The 17593-nt window shown below is 44.7% G+C and overlaps 1 protein-coding gene across 7 annotated transcripts in view; it reads right to left on the minus strand.

Moving 5' to 3' along the window:
- Positions 1–1062: 1062 nt before the first annotated feature.
- The window catches only part of LOC106585563 (fibroblast growth factor receptor 1-A), a 47648-nt gene continuing 31117 nt past the window's right edge, over positions 1063–17593 (minus strand). The window contains exons 3-18 of one of the 7 annotated variants that reach the window (XM_082968580.1): positions 16037–16285; positions 15816–15905; positions 14990–15162; positions 12955–13078; positions 11731–11921; positions 10764–10914; positions 7900–8087; positions 7324–7469; positions 7079–7200; positions 6445–6555; positions 5336–5562; positions 5138–5260; positions 4944–5014; positions 4700–4837; positions 3958–4063; positions 1063–3728 (exon numbers count right to left, since the gene is read on the minus strand). In XM_082968580.1, the coding sequence (XP_082824706.1) occupies positions 3552–3728; positions 3958–4063; positions 4700–4837; positions 4944–5014; positions 5138–5260; positions 5336–5562; positions 6445–6555; positions 7079–7200; positions 7324–7469; positions 7900–8087; positions 10764–10914; positions 11731–11921; positions 12955–13078; positions 14990–15162; positions 15816–15905; positions 16037–16285 (2387 nt within the window). In that variant the 3' untranslated portion in view covers positions 1063–3551. Of the gene's footprint in view, positions 3729–3957; positions 4064–4699; positions 4838–4943; positions 5015–5137; positions 5261–5335; positions 5563–6444; positions 6556–7078; positions 7201–7323; positions 7470–7899; positions 8091–9775; positions 9921–10763; positions 10915–11730; positions 11922–12954; positions 13079–14989; positions 15163–15815; positions 15906–16036; positions 16286–17593 lie in introns of all 7 variants that reach the window. The other 6 variants (XM_014171926.3, XM_014171922.3, XM_014171928.3 and 3 more) reach the window with 6 other exon arrangements.

Genomic DNA, 17593 nt, shown 5'->3' on the forward strand with positions numbered 1-17593 from the left:
ATCATCCAGTGTAGCCTGTATAGCAAAATAAACAGATATTAAACACTAGTCTAATTTTAACATGTGCTCATAAATCAGATGCACCCCAAGCCAGTACGAAACTATTAGTAGAGCCCTGATCATATTACTGTTGCTATACTGAACACTAACTAATTAACTTTGCCCCACCCAACTCTTCCTGGACCATCTGTCAGAAGTGATAATACCATCCACTTAATTGCACCTGCCTTCTTAGCGATGCACCATTAGCCAGCTATAAACCAAGGTTCCAGGGGTCCATTTTATTTCCATATGGAGCCCTTGATGGTCACAGCCACAGCACACGGAAGTCCCTTTTATTGGTACACGTTCCCAGGGATTAATACAATTCCACCCAAAAATCAACATTGAAGTGACATCATTGGCCTCAGAATCCAGGAAGCGAACAGAGGTGGCGTCTCATTTCCTGGTTAAGGACTGATGAGAGGCAATGTCCCTGGAAAAGCCTTTTCTGATAATAGGGCCATTTGAAACTTTCACTTAATCCCCTCTCCAGTACTAGTCCTTAGTTACCATTCATATTTCAGTTCATGTACACTGGCCTGAAGGATGAAATAGCTCACACAGAATCAAAACCCCAACTCGTTCTTGCATCCTTTCCCCTTTAGCAATGATATACAGTAGGTACTAAAGGCTAGATCCATTGACCCCAGCAGTAAAAGCCAGCTCTTAACGGGGAACAGGAATTGTCCCTCTGTGTGACTGGTTCAAGCCTGTTGCGTGGAAACAGCAATCCAGGTGATGCATCAGTCCATGGCAGGAAGCCAGAGGCAGATGTGGATATCAGGGTCAGTGGAGGCTGATGGATGGAGCTGGAGAGCCAGCCAAACCAAGCCATTCACACTGCAACAAATGACATGTTTACAGCTGCCCATGGCTCTCTGCACCAGTGGACATTTCTTCTGGTGTCAGCAGCACATTACCATATTTAATGGCCCCCAGTAACCTGAGCTAAATGGGGAGGAGATTGAAGTGACCATCGTTCTCGCTCTGTAAACACGATTTATATCACAAACAACAAAATCAAGATATTTACAGACCCGTTTATTAAGTTCTTTCAAACTGAACGCTTTAAATTAAGAGTTTTTCAATAGCATTTTATTTGATGTAACTTTTACAATGACACGTGCTCTGAAAACAAATGGGTCTCCTGGTAGAAGCATGGAGGGGATCAGTTCATTACATGGCAGGCATGCACAATGAAAGTGCATGGTGTTTTCTGAAGCATATCATTCTGTTTTTATTTTAAGCATGGTTAACTAGAAAAATGTACAGCTGTGATCATACTTAAAATAAACGACCGATCATCAATGAGAAGAGGTACATAAAAGACTGACACCCTCGCACGCACGCGCACAAAAGCGCACACAAGCCACACACACACACACACACACAGACAGAGAGAGGCACAAACTACTACAGCATGGATTTCAGTGAGAGAACATTGCTGGTTTCTCTAATCGACATCAACTGCGGACGTGGAGCTAAGAATAACGCTGTATTGCAGGTTATCATGAAAAACATTTGTACTTGAAAAGAAAAATATACGTAGAATGTTTCCACTAATGGTTAAGCAGCCGATTGATTAAAGGAAAAAAAGCAAAGCTGACAAAGAATTGAGACAGCAAAAACTGGCCATGTAATATTCAATACAATTTAAAAGTAATTTCATGTAGCAAACTCCCTCTATGGATTATACTCAAATGGTTCAAACATTAGCATCCTTGTACAAAAACAAAACAAATATGGTAATAAAAACGAGAACAGTGTAAATATATATATATATTCTTATTAATTCCTAACTGTATTTACAAAGACATTGTAGTTTGAAAGAAATAACTGACCACTGCACCAACATACACCACATGACCAAAAGTATGTGGACAGTTGCTCGTCGAACATCTCATTCCAAAATCAAGGGCATGAATATGGAGTTGGTCCTCCCATTGCTGCTATAACAGCGTCCACTCTTCTTGGAAGGCTTTCCACTAGATGTTGGAACATTGCTGCGGAGACTTGCGTCCATTCAGCCACAAGAGCATTAGTAAAGTCGGGCACTGATGTTGGGCGATTAGGCCTGGCTTGCAGTCGGCATTCCAATTCATCCCAAAGGTGTTCGATGGGGTTGAGGTCAGGGCTCTGTGCAGGCCAGTCAAGTTCTTCCACACCGATGTCAACAAACCATTCCTGTATGGACCTCGCTTTGTGCACAGGGGCATTGTCATGTTGAAACAGGAAAGATCCTTCCCCAAACTGTTGCCACAAAGTTGGAAGCACAGAATCGTGTAGAATGTAATTGTATGCTGTAGCGTTAATATTTCCCTTCACTGGAACTAAGGGGTCTAGCCTGAACCATGAAAAACAGCCAATACCATTATTCCTCCTCCACCAAGCTTTACAGTTGGCACTATGCATTGGGGCAGATAGCGTTCTTCTGGCATCTGCCAAACCCAGACTAGTCCGCCGGACTGCCAGATGTGAATCGTGATTCATCACTCCAGAGAACGCATTTCCACTGCTCCAGAGTCCAATGGGGGCGAGCTTTACACCACTCCAGCAGACGCTTGGCATTGCGCATGTTGAGCTTAGGCTTGTGTGCAGCTGCTCAGCCATGGAAACCCATTTCCTGAAGCTCCTGATGAACAGTTATTGTGCTGACGTTGCTTCCAGAGGCAGTTTGGAACTCGGTAGTGAGTGTTGCAACCAAGGACTGAGGATTTTTACACGCTTCAGCACTCCCATTCTGTGAGCTTGTGTGGCCTACCACTTCGCGGCTAAGCTGTTTGTTGCTCCTAGACGTTTCCACTCTAGCAGGTCAGAAATGTGATAAACTGACTTGTTGGAAAGGTGGCATCCTATGACGGTGCCATGTTGAAAGTCACTGAGCTCTTCAGTAAGGCCATTCTACTGCCGATGTTTGTCTACGGAGATTGCATGGCGGTGTGCTCGATTTCATACACCGGACAGCAACAGATGTGGATGAAATGGCCGAATCCACTAATTTGAAAGCATGCCCACATACTTTTGTATATATAGTGTATACAATGTATGAATGTTCCTTGGTAATATATTCTCTGGAATTGGTCTCAAAAGCAAAATGCTTTAATTTATAATTGATTAACAAATACAACAGACATAATTCTAACTCCGATCCGTCCAATTCATAATCCTTTCAATTCAGTCCTGTCTGTTTCCTTTGTTCCATGGAATGCCCAGAGTAGAGAAATTAGTGAGTGTTTCCTTCTCCTGCACTGTTTGACACAAACAGAAAGAAAATCCCAGCAATACAAAGTGCCCTGAAAACATTTCCACCTCAACCACGAGCCAGCGAACTGCCTTGAGTTCTTGATGCCCTACCAGTCAGTTTAAACATTTCCGAAGTAAGCCCCTGTCACAATCTCCACCGGTGTGTTACCTAGTCTCTGGGAGGGTGGGAAATATCCATACCAGGCCAGCGGTGCAGAGGAGAACACAGGAAAAGGAATGTTAGGGTATTTGAGTGGAGTGAGGTATCAGCGCTTCTTGATGGCCACCCCGTTGGAGTGGGGAGGGAACTTTGGCAGGCAGGGCTCCTCAGCCCCAGCATCATGGGAGAAGACCGAGTCCTCACCCGAGGAGCAGGTGGAGCTGCGTGTGTCGGGGTAGCTAGGGGAATACTGGTCGAGAGGCACAGACAGCTCCAAGTACTCCTGCAAACACACACAGATGGCATTTATGAGAGAGGATTAGACACTGGCCAGAACAGTCATCTGGTTTTGGATATCATTACTTTTACACCCACATACAGACAAGTGGCTTAAATGTGAGGTAAACACATTAACATTTTGCATTTACTCCTGACAGTAACATGAGTGTATCAGCTCTGTTGACTGTGTGTGTGTGTGAACTGCTGAGGTGTGCTCAAATGTGGGGACTCACCTGGTTGGACGTCATGGCCAGGGTGCGGTCCAGGTCTTCCACCAGCTGTTTGAACGTGGGCCGGTGAGAGGGAACAGCATGCCAGCAGTCCCTCATCATCATGTATCTTTGGGAGGGAGGAGAAATGTAGAGAATAGAGTGGGAGAGAAGGAGAGTGGGAAAGGTAGAGTCATAATTCTGCTGCGTCCCTGAGCTCTGGGACAGTATCTTTACTGCGGTGTCCCTGAGCTCTGGGACAGTATCTTTACTGCGGTGTCCCTGAGCTCTGGGATAGTATCTTTACTGCGGTGTCCCTGAGCTCTGGGACAATATCTTTACTGCTGCGTCCCTGAGCTCTGGGACAATATCTTTACTGCTGCGTCCCTGAGCTCTGGGACAATATCTTTACTGCTGCGTCCCTGAGCTCTGGGACAATATCTTTACTGCTGCGTCCCTGAGCTCTGGGACAATATCTTTACTGCTGCGTCCCTGAGCTCTGGGACAATATCTTTACTGCGGTGTCCCTGAGCTCTGGGACAATATCTTTACTGCTGCGTCCCTGAGCTCTGGGACAATATCTTTACTGCGGTGTCCCTGAGCTCTGGGACAATATCTTTACTGCGGTGTCCCTGAGCTCTGGGACAATATCTTTACTGCGGTGTCCCTGAGCTCTGGGACAATATCTTTACTGCGGTGTCCCTGAGCTCTGGGATAATCCCATAGTATCCATTCTAATGATAGAACACTGAGGAAGGAGGCTTACAGTTCGTGGGTGCAGGTGGAGGGCTTGTCCATGCGGTGGCCCTCCTTCAGCAGCTTGAACAACTCCTCCACAGGAACCCCCGGGTACGGCGAGCCCCCCAGGGTGAAGATCTCCCAAAGCAGCACCCCGAAAGACCATCTGCAGAGTCAGATGAACAAACCCGCCAGTCAACACACCGGTCACATGAATCTGACCAACTTCTGCCCATTCCAACAAATGATAAAGGTATCTATTCCATACTCACACATCACTTTGGTGCGTGTATATCCGGTCAAATAGAGCTTCTGGGGCCATCCACTTGACTGGTAAACGACCCTGTGGGTTAAATGCTAGTGTAAATTGGCTTATTTACACAGGAGATGGAATAAGCTAAGGGGAAGCAATTCTCACATGAATTAGCATGGCTGAGGTAGGTCATGTAATTAGTAGCACACTCACATTGGTGGTCTTCTTATAGTAATCAATATGGTGGATATCTCTGGCCAGGCCAAAGTCTGCGATCTTCATCACGTTGTCCTCGGTCACCAGCACGTTGCGTGCTGCCAGGTCTCTGTGGATACACTGTACACAGACACATAAGAACTAGGTCTAGCTGGCCCAGCACATACACTGCATCTTTACTGTACTATACTTAACTGTGCTGATGTACGTAGAGTCGGATCCTGATGTTACCTTCTTAGAGGACAGGTACTCCATGCCGCGGGCCACCTGGTAGGCACAGGACACCAGGTCTTTGATAGACATGTTCTCTATGGGCACCTGGTCAGGGTTGTAGCAGTACTCCATGCCTGGTGGACGCCGAGCTCTCAGGTACTCCCGGAGGTTTCCCTTGGAGGCATACTCCACAATAACATAGAGAGGGCCTGGGGAGGGATGGGGAGACAAGGGTCACTCACTATTCAACAGCACTAGAGGATGTGGCATTTAGAATAACTTTGTGACATCTGAAACAACAAGACAGACTGATAGGAGCAGAACGGCATTTCAAGTGGTGAGGAAGGATTTCATTGAGGGGTGAGGGGTCATAGTGAGAGTTAAGCTCTGAATTATAACCAACAGCTGTATCTTTCTCCTAACATGCCACACAGACAGAGAGAGAAGACTAATGGTGTATTCTGGACAGCCATTTTGTGGTCAGGAAAAAAAAAAAAAACATTACAAATCACGGAATTAAGACTCTACAAGATGTAAATAAAGAACAAGAAAAATAATCGAAATGTCTGTTAACGCGTGTACTCAAGTGTTTAAACAAAATCGACATCACTATAGTAAAATGTATTGACTTGAAAACAGTTTGCCAAAAAATTTTAGTTTGTATTTCAAACCAAGCCGGGGGGAATAATATGTGCAATGCTACCAGATTCCTACAGTAACTTCTACTAGAACTTCTCAAGGGACGAGGTGGAACAAATACCAGCCTTGTGTTTAGGACAGAAAGCTCTGCAATGTTCACAGCAGGGTCAGAACACAGTGCATGGTGCCAGGGCTTGTCAGTGAAGATTTGAAAGATATGGCAACCCTGGCAGCAGCTGTGGTCATCTCAAACTGAGAGCTCGGAAGTTAGGTGTCAGAATCCCTTAACCATAACATTGGACACATTTCTGCATGCTGATCTGAACATGCTGTTAAACAACTGAACAATGCAAGGGTCTCAAAACACTTTCTCAAAACTAAACATGTTTTCAGCATTTCTGAATGAAAGATTTGAAGGGAAGAAGGGGGGGCTGTGCCAGTGTGAGACCTACCATCCTGGGTACAGGCTCCCAGCAGGTTAATGATGTTCTTGTGCTTCCCAATGATCTTCATCATCTCCATCTCGGAGATCAGATCTGACAGGTCTTTCTCTGTAGCGTCAGCTGAGGGGAGGAAAGAAATTCCATTTTGTTTTACTCATAAAATTCACTCAATCCTGAAACCTCTATGATGGGAATTCTTTATTATTTGCACATGTACAGTAAAACAATCCAAGATTGTAAAAAACTAAGTAGATTATGCTACACAAAATGATTTCAAAGTACATTTACATAACTATTTAAAAATGTTTTCAAAGGCACCAACTATACGCAAAAGGCTACAGTCTACTTCCAAAGAGACATTCATGTATTTTCCTACATCCCCACTCGTCACAGTTTTATTAACACAGTCACATATCCTGGTCTCCCATTTACAGCGGCCAGGAGCCCGTAGGAGATGCCTCTTATGTCTGTGCATCACGGCTCTGAGTAAAACTCTCCTCCCATCTTGTAATTACGGTTGTGGCTTTCTGCTACCTTCTATGCTCCTTTTAAATAACTTCCCAACATGCAGTATAGGAGACTCAGCCATGTGCCCAAATCACAGGTTTGATATGGTTTATGAGGGGGGAAAAAAACACCTTACATTTGAGCATCTTTACAGCCACTTTGGTTATCCTGTTTGGCTTTTCTTTGTCCATCCCTACAGCCTCTCCCATCACCACCTGGCCAAAGCAGCCTTCTCCCAAGGGTTTCCCCAGCACCAGTCTGGGTGGGTCAAAGGATGAGGAAGAAAAACAAATTTGAGACGATTGTGACAGACAGGCAATTTTCCCATTCCATGTGTTATGTGATGTCTGTATTTGATAGGTGTTCCAGTCATCTGTGTACCTGTCTCTGGGCAGCTCCCAGCGTGGGTCCTGGGGCAGCTCATACTCAGACACCCCAGACAGCATAGGAGAGCCGCTGGACGAGAGGCGGGAGGGCCGCACCAACATCACCCCGGAGTGGAGGGAGGAGCTAGAGTCCACTGACACCTGGAATACAGAAGCCTGCTGTTACTCTCTCATAGTGGAGCCAGGAAAGGAACAACAGACAGAAATATGTCCAGTGTGGACAGAAAGTACATGTACAATTTGTTAAACCCCCAAAATGTTACTGAAATAAGTCTGTAGACACAATGTCACAACTACAACTAATTGATCCCAGTGGAAGCAGAGAGCTGGATGGAACGAACACCTGCCCTCCACTCACACCAACCTGAGTCAGCCCATGGGCTCTTTGGGGAACCAGAAGCTCAAGGAATTAATGTTTTTTATTTTCACAATATAATGAACACTTCCATTTCAAAAGAACAAGTTAAACCAATTTGAAGATTCCATAAAGATTACACTAAATGGGATGAGAATACTAAAAAGAGCAAGAAAAGGTATAAAGATTTCAAACCCCCTATCTACTTTCTGTTACCTGTCTGCGCAGGGGGATGCTTTTAGCCAGCTTGTGGACAGCCAGTTGACTGCTGAAGTCACTCTTCTTGGACGAGCTGCGCATCTTTAAGATGATGGCCACGGCCACCATGACAGCAATGAGGAAGAAGCCCACACAGTAGATCAGCACTTCCAGGTAGGTTTGGTTGGGTGGTGGAGAAGGGGGGACTGCTGGATGAGGGCAACGCGATAGGATAGGGGGCAGGAGGTCAGCCACACTGGGTCAAATTGCAACTACAGAGGTCCACGCATTCTCAAATACCAATCACACTTTCACAACACAACACACAGGCATGTAACACACACAATCACCCTGACACGTACACTAAGACCACTCAGCTGACATGTACAGAAAAACAGAGCCCTTGACACCACTGGCACAAAGCGCAGAGCACAAACTCCTATTGTGGCACCATAATCACTTCTTTCAGGCATAGGGTTTCACTCCACATTCTTTTCCAGTGTGACCCGCAGCCATATTCTCTAGTGGCAGAGAACAGCCAAGTTCTCTTGAGTTGGGACAAACCCAAATATATTACACAGAGCCTTTTGCAAACTGATGAGCATTAAACCGGATGTACATTAAATATACTAACTTATGTATTTATTTGTGTGCAATGGCTCTGTTTTTAAGGAGAACATGTGATATCACAGGCAAAAAAACAAACAAAAAAAACATGCCATTGAACACCAATACACATTTTAAACATGTTCAATAGTAAGTTTAGTTAAATTATTTGTCTAAAGTAAAATGTCCCATTCTGACTTCCTTAGGGCACATAAAATGGTGGTTCTGCATAAAAGCCCAGTTTTAAATGGCTTGTGTGGTGGTTGTTGGTACAAACAATTTTCATTATGATTTCCTTGTAATTACAAAATTTGACATTGACTCTCATGATAAGAAGCAAACCACCTAGGTACTGAAGTAGACTAGACAAAATATAAAATGTGTTTAATCAAAATCTACTTATCTCCAATAACTCCAATTCAGATCAGTGTTGTAATATTTTGCAATATAGATTCAAATTATCATATTGGACGTTTCTTTTTTACCTCGCTTTCCAAAAAACACCAGAATGATACCAACACCAGCAACACAAGTGAGCTGCCCTTGTGTCTAGAGGCTGAATGACAAGCAGCTTGATAATTGGACAAATTCCAACCCTGAGGAATGAGCCGTCCACTACAGTGGGCCAATTATCAAAGCTAGCCTTAAGAGCAGGCTTTGTCCTCACAGCAGGAAATGACATCAGGGATATATGTCATTTGCAGTGCTTGTCAGAAAACATTAGCCTTACACATAATCAAATGTAAACACCATATTGAAACCAGAATGGGAGAGACAAAGGTTTGCGTAAAACACCAACAGTACTGCCAAACAACCCCTTCTCAATGTAAAACTTCAGCTTAAAGCAATAAAGTAGAAGTGCATTGTAAAGTTAATCACAAAAATGACAAATAATTTATAAAATTGGCCAAATAATGTTAATTGTAGTCATTTCTTTTTATTCTACTTTCCAATTTTGAGGGTATAAACACTTGAACTTTCCTATTCAAGGGTTGTCAGACAGGGTGTTTGGCATTCTGTTATTCCATAAAACAGAAGACAGAAGGAAAACATTTCTCAACATGGACCATACTGTCCCATCCAGAAAGGTTGGATGGGCCTGGAACCATGCTTACAGGGTGAGGGTGAAGGTTAGTAGCACAACCTGGCCTGGCTTCCACACACATTAACATTGTTCACTGAAGTAGGGTCTACAGAGACCATATTCAGAGAAATGTGGAAAGTGGATGACCAGGCCAAAGGGGAGAGGAAGAAGGAAGTAGAGATCAGAGGAGAGAACCATTGATACCTTTAACAACGGACAACCATGCAGAGTGATGAGATAACCCGATAGAATTGCCCGCCAAGCAGGTATACTCCCCAGCGTCATCAAAAGACACATTCCTCAGTTGTAGGATTTCCATTTCCTTGTCCGTGGTGTTAAGGCCAGCAGTCTAGAAAAGAACAATGGAAGCAGACCCGACAAGAGGCCCAGAGGAAAAAGGGAGGCATGAGTAAAAGATTCTGAAAAGAGAAAAACTTCTGGTAGTGGAGGGGACAGGACAGAGGGTGGGTGGGGTGTTCACCCCCCCCTCTCAGTCCAACACCATCCCCCCCCCCCTACCAAGAGTAAAAACCCACACTGCCATTAGAGGGCGCTGACAGAATCAGCCCTCCAGACAGTTAGTGGAGGAGCTAGTTAGGTAGAGACCGCACCGCAGCACTGAACCCCTTCACTGTACCATCACCATTTGAGGAGAAGCAGGGACAGACATCCCATACCCTATAGACTCATCTCTACATGCAAGAGATGAGCTACATGGAAAACCCCTCAGCAGAGCACACACACTCACTCTACCATACAACAAATCCACAAGAAAAAAAGGAGCTCATTGAAAGATGGAATGGGTGAGTAAGACAGCTGAAAAGCAGTGGGGGGAAAAACAAGGCAGTAATAAGAGCATAAGACTTTGAAGTGCAAGGGAGTGAAAGTAATAGCAGTGGATGGCAGGAGAAGCCCTTATTTGGATGGCACAGGAGAGCCATGGGGCAGGGAAGAGAAAGCAGTCCAACATAAACCAAGACTAAACACATTCAACCGCTCTGCTGGGAATTTTCCATAGAGTCATTTACAGTCAGGAGCACCGAGGCGGGATAGAGGGAGGGAGGGAGCGAGGGAGGAAAGAAACAGCTGAGGTTGTCCCTAAATAAGTCCCTAGGTCTCCAGGTGGCCCTAACAGCCCCTGGCTGAGGCTCTCTGTGTGCTCTGAGCTACTGCTGCTACGTGGGGCGGTTACCTTGGGCCTCATGCCTGATGACGGTCAGCCAGGCTGACTGATTGGCCTCGCCTATATAATTGGACACTTTACATATATACTCCCCGCTCTCCTCCTCAGTGACATTGTAGAGGGTCAACACCTGAGTGTCCGAGCTATTGACCCCAGAGTGCTGCAAACAAAAACAAGTCACGTGCAAGAAGTCAATGAGGTTGTAACAAACATTTAAATAATCAGATTGAGGGGTCAAAAAGCAGTTGTCTCTGTTGAATGAGATCACAGTCATTTGTTAGTGTGGACTTTCCTCTCTCAAGCATAGAGTTTTACTCAACAGGGCACAGGAAACTACCTCTTACATAGAGGGATCATATCCTAGGAGAGGGATACTATTTTCCCTCCTTTGTCAGATAGCCTTGAATTGATAAAATAGAGAAGACACAATGAAACTGATACAATGAAAATGATCAACTAGATTTAATTGAAATCTAATACTGTTTGGCTGTATTCCCCAAGTATTACATGGGGTGCCATCTCTTACTTTTGGTGTGTTCGTAAGTTCACTCTGGAGTGCGCTCTAGGCATTCGTAAATACAGAATGTTGGCAGATTGTCTGTTCCTAAATTCAGTGCGTTTTGATCTCAGAGTGTTCAAAGCGCCCTAGCAGAGCTGATTAGGCTGTTGTCCTGTTATCTATAGCCGTTGGTGACTAACTGTGCTGCTGACAACAATTTAATAACATTGTTTTGCCTACGTTTACTGACACCGGTCATATTCAACGGGTGTTCCGTGTTCATAAATTCAGCAGTTATTCTGCGCTCTGGCACAGTCAGACTAGAGTGCTTTGAAATCTGGAGTAGATAGCCAGAGTTACGAACGCACCCATAACCTACATTTTATCACCTTTTGTTCCAGACTGAAAATAATACTTGCAGCCATGTGGTGTGTACAGTCTGGTGGTGGACTCAGTCAGTGCACTGCGAGCCCCTACCTTGAGGACACGGACGTAGGGTAAGCCATCAGGGCCCACGCGGCTTCCATTGACCTCGATGTGCTTCAGCCACTGGATGTGAGGCTGGGGGTCACTGAACACCTTACACTCAAACTCCACATCACTGCCCACCACCGCAGTGTTATTGGCTGGCAGTCCGGCCTGCAGGATGGGTCTGTGGGGGGAACGCTCTGCGACACATACACACAGACACATGTCAGTCACATTGAAAGACATGTCAACCACATACTTTTGGAAAATCCTAGTGGTCATTGCAACAGAAATACCTTGGTAAAAACAATGGATTACCATTGGGGAAACAACAGCAAATGATTTTGTGACGTTTCTAGTTAATTCCAGTAATGAATAGGGATTGAGGCATGCCTGAACTAGGAGAGTAACAGACAACAGGAAGAGGACAGCTCTGTCAGTAGAGCCTGATCTAGGCCAGGTTACAAGGTTACCCTGATCTCATGTCATTTCACTACTTAAATACTTTACAGCCAGGGATATAACAGTTCCCCTACTACTCTGTCGCCTGTATAATTGTTGCCATTTGACCCAAATGACTGGAAACACAAGCTTGCAGACAAGTTTGAAGCCGCTGCCCTGAGAGAAATGTTCTCTGGGCGCCCTTTTGATGACTGATAACTCCCCCAACCGTACTAATGAGCCCAGCATCTGGCAGGGAAACAACTTGTCAGGCTTCGGTTGCTTTCCTGATACAGAGATCAGTGTGGTGCTTTGCACACATTTTGTAGAATTACACTCCGTCTCCAAAATGATCTCACAGCTGATCAAGGTTGGGGACTGAAGTCACGCCAACCCCAGGCCCAGCCGCAAATATCCCAGGAGACACCACTGTCTGTGGTGGAGCTTTGATTTATAGAACCAATGGAGCGTGAGTAAGTCACAGGGCAGGTCCAGGAGGGAATATTAATTTCACCCTTTTACACAGCTTCATCGACAGAGCCACAACGCAAACAAGGTTCATTTGGGAAAAAAAGACTAATTTGAAAGACCATGTGACTCTCCTTGGAAAAAGGGACACCATTACTTCGATTACTAGGGCCTAGTGTTGTAAACCATTAGCTATATTGAACCAACAACACACTTAGGCTACATGGATATCCAATTGATGATTAAACCAGGGGAATGGGTTAGGCTTCGGGATGCTTAGCAAGAAATTTCACCTATAAAACGACCCCGATCAGAGAGACTTACCGACAACATCCAGCTGGTAAGTGTGGTTAATGCTTCCATGTTGGTTTTCTACTACACAGGTGTAGTTTCCCTTGTCGGATGGCACTACAGACTCCATGATGATGGTCCACATGTGTTCTCGAACCTACAAATTGGAGAAGAGGAAGGTTCAATATTTTGTCAAAGGAGGAAGTATGGAAGGCACTTGAAGATGACAGCTGGTCCAACCAAAGCACTAAGACTTAAATAGATCCCCAAAGCCCCATACTTTCACAAGACATCCTATCAATATTATAAAATGCGAGAGACTTGTTTAGATTATAAAGAAGGTGGTAAAGCCAGCCTGATTCATAAGTTCATTTCTTGAATGATTATTTTCTGACATTGGGATTTACATAACCTCTCAAGAGCACATTTAATTCTGCTAGTTAATATTTCCCCATTTTGTACAAATAACTAACGAGTTCAATGATGTCTAATGAAATCCAGATCAAAAGATTAAAAAAAAATTCACCATGGGAAGGAGGAGGAACTATCAGGATACTATTTCCCATGTTGTATAAAACTATTGTGGTCCATTGCTTGAGGAATAGTACATTAATGCACTATTGGAAACATATTGAGGCTGGGAAACTGTTTTTTTGGTGGTTACATGACTTGTATGTCACAATCTGTTCCGGGAAAACCTACGGTTGACTACAGTCAGGTTACAGCCCATGTACATCTAAGGCTAAATCCTGCTCTCTATATTCCAAGTTATAATTGTTCTTCCATAAATCTGCCAAGACCGGTAGTGTGTGATTAAACTCGAACAAACCTCTCAGACAATGGCAACATCAAACACGCAGACCCTGCATTACGCTTTCTCTCATTTAGCTAAAAATGTACTGGGGTTCTACAGCTGCTTCTGGCCAGATGTGTTGTGCTTGGGTTAATACATGTGGTCTGCATTATTCCTCCTGCCGTCTCCATACATTAAGACTATATGAACAATGCAGCCGTGGTCATAAAACCAAAGCGCCGGGTGGCTGGCGAGCCCCGTTCATAGACATCCCCAGCCTCCCATCTAGACCTTGACTGAAAAAACAGCAGCCAGATGGTAAAGCTGGGCGGGGGAGAGAAGGCAGGGAGCTGATAGGAAACTCCTTAATGTGTCCCAGCTGGGGGGGGGCCTACCGAGGACAAGGCTGGACAACACCTTGATGGGAAGAGCAGATGAACAGGACCATGGCCCCCTACAATATCCCAGCACATCTTACACCACGTGAGGCTGTCGCAAGCCAACACACAACCGTCCACGCTGCAGTGAGGATATGGTCAACTTTAAAAGCCAAGCACAGTATACAGATGCTATCTGCAACAGGGAAAAGATAAGTAAACGGACTCATCACCACCACGCCCATTACTGTGAACTGTTTACACGGTCTCACTTCCTCTGACAGCGAGCTGTCCTGTTCTGTTCTGTTCTCCAACACAGAGATGGAAGGAAAACTGCCTAATGTCAATTGAGTCAGACATGTAGTTTGTCAACGGGCATCAAATAAAAAAACATATATAAAAAATAAACTTAATTGGATGTGAAATGGATTTAACTCAAATCGGCAGGATTCATCCTGTCTCCTCTATGAAAAACAAATGACATTGAGTTCCCTTTTTGAGAAGTTGGTTTTGCTATACGCAGATATATCTTGATGGAAAACAAATGCAGCAGCAGTTACCCAGATGCATTAAAATGAGGACAGCCAGGTGTATCCTGCCTCTTAAGGAGGGCTAAAATTGCTATCCTCGAGGAATGCTGTGTGGCACAATCATCACTTTGTGGCATTGGATTTCACCTTGCATTGTTCCCCAGTTAGAGGAAAGCAGGAGCTAGTTTCACACCCATCTAACAGGCATCTAATGCTGTGGGGTGAGGGTTGGTGATCTAAAAGTGATGATATCACCATCACACCTGCACTCATGGTCAAGGAGTTTGGGGATATTCAATTAGGATCAATGTACAGTATGGTCTTTGGGCAGTCTAGTACCAAGGGGTGAATTCAGGGGGGGGGTTTACCTTGAAGCCCCCGATTCGCTGATCCCTCTTGAACTCCTTGCCGTTCTTGAACCACTTGAGTGTTGGGGTAGGGTTCCCACTGGCCTGGCAGCGGAACTTGACCGTCTTACTGGCTGGGACAGCATGCAACTTTTTTTCCATCTTCTCTGGCTGAGCCCACTGAGGGGCCATTGCTGAGGAACAAGGGAGAGAAAGACAGAAAAGTTAAACACCTCTTCTGACAAAAATTGACATCAATTGTGTGTGCAGGTAGTTTCCATCAGGCGAAGGAGTATTTCATAAAACCACAAAAACAGTCAAGACCATTTCCTGTTAAAAAAAACAACAACAAAAAAAACATACTAAACACCAGTATAGGATTGACTAGTCTCCTGGGGCCCCAAGGTCATCATAAGGGGTGCCCGCCACGCTAGCTGCTTACTTCCCCGTGGGCCCAAGGCAATCACCAGATGCCAGCTGACCACGCCTGACTGGCTTTATAACGCTCCGTAGACTCAAACACTAAATCAGGGGAAGTCTGGAATGGACTGAGCTGAGTCACTAGCGTGACATTTCTTACTCAAGTGTAACCACCACTGTGGGCTGCTATTGTTCCTCAATCACAACCATGGACAAATCACTCTTAGATGAACAGCTAACACGCCTAATAGGTGAATCACACGAACTGTAGCTGAGACTGTAAATAACCAAATTAGTTAGGGCTTTGTTATGTTAAGCTTAAGGCATTAACCTCAACAGGAGCAGAATCTGGACCAAGCTCTGTTCTACCATTTCAAGGAAACAGCAATGGTGACAGGTAGTAGGACTAGGAGGATGAGACACTTACGCAAAAGCTTTTGACTGCTAGACAGCTTTGCCTCCTCTGAGGAAGACTCATCCTCCTCTTCTTCATCTTCAGAGGATGCCAGGATATCAACTGGTGAATAGGAAAAGAGGACAAATGTCATAGGACTTGGGCTTCCCTGCATTGATATACCTTTAATTGTTTCTCTCTACGGGACCAGTGATTTGAGCGCTCAGGTGGTAGCTTTGTATATTTAACCTTACCTGTGACATTGACAGAGAAGTAGGAGCTGTGGTTGCCAAAAGTGACACAGGTGTACAGGCCCGAGTCGGCTGGCTCCACCCCCTCGATCTCCAGTTGGCCGTCTCGTAAACGTGTGTGCTCCCCATCCACCACCAATGCATCGTCCTTGGTCCAGTTGACTGACTCAGTGTTACATTTCAGCTCCAGTCGGTCTCCAGGGTACAGGGTGTAAAGCTCTGCTTGGATTTTCACAGGTGGTGCAGGGACGACTAGGGGGAAAAAACAGGGCAAAGTGAGGGCTAAGTACCTTCCTGTACAATAGTATACATTAAAAAAAAAGCATGCACGCTCCAACTAACATACTGCTAGCACATACCCATAGACTTCCATTAATTATGCTAACGCCAGTTAGCAGTGGCTAGCGAAACTACCTCTTAACTTCCTTCATACTGGACACAAAGGCATAAAAATGGTATCCACGATTTAATCTGACTCTGGGGAATTAGACAAAGGACCTCATTGCCAAAATCCTGAAGTATCCCTTTAGTCACTGGGCTGATAGGAAAACTACAGAAAATAATTGTTCATATGATACTGGGAGATGCATATCAAAATGTATGCAACTGTATACAGCAGGAGACAGATTATATAATATCTACAACATGACCAGTCATAAGAAAATGTCTTGAGGAAAAAAATTACAAAAATCTAAATAGTGCATATAGCTCATATCTGACATTGTGTAAATGTACAAAAAGCTCTCATACTGTGATGCAACAATCTATGTTCTAATCAATTTGATTGATAAAAAAGGCATATGTCAGAGGTTTACACTTAATCTTGTGCCCAGCTATATGATAAAAGGAATCAAAAAAAGACAAGGGAGCAGCTCATTCCTCGATGTCCCTGAAAGAACCATCATCCACAGTCACGCATGGTTTTTGGAATCTAAGCCCTTGTTTGCAGAGCTGAAAATCGAGCTCCAGCCTCTTACCTTCTCCACCCAATCCCTGACTATGCTCTCCATTAAATTCAATCGCACCCCAAATTAGTCAAGGGCCAATCGTCAGGCTGGCAAGGAGCTCCTTGGGAGAGGAAGGTGGAATTAGATTAGAGGAATGGGGAGGCGGCGAGCTAGACACAGAGCTAGACACCTGAGTCCCGTTTTCTACGATGACATAGACGACCAGGGGGTGGGCGTAAACCAATTATGTTGACATATAGTCCATCAAGCTAAACTTTCCTGGGAGTCTATGGGGACATTTGTCTGTTCCAGACACTGGAACAGCATTAGAGGACAACGTGGTCTAAACCTTAGCTATAGGCTGAGGATTGGCTATACAGTGAAAAAGCCATCTTTGCCTTTTCCAAGTGGTATTGTCTGGCACAAACACCTGTCACAATACATTTTCTGCATCATCCTTTGCAGTGATGGGAGAAATGTTTTTTTTTTATAGTTACATATTGCAATATTATTCAGATACGTGACTCCAAGTATCGATTTGCTATGTACGCCTAGTGTTAGAGCTAGTCATCTGTACCTAACCTGTCAGGCTTCAAGACGGGGTCAATCAACT

Source organism: Salmo salar, chromosome 24, assembly GCF_965601325.2.
Source record: "Salmo salar chromosome 24, fSalSal1, whole genome shotgun sequence".
Classification (NCBI taxonomy): Eukaryota; Metazoa; Chordata; class Actinopteri; order Salmoniformes; family Salmonidae; genus Salmo; species Salmo salar.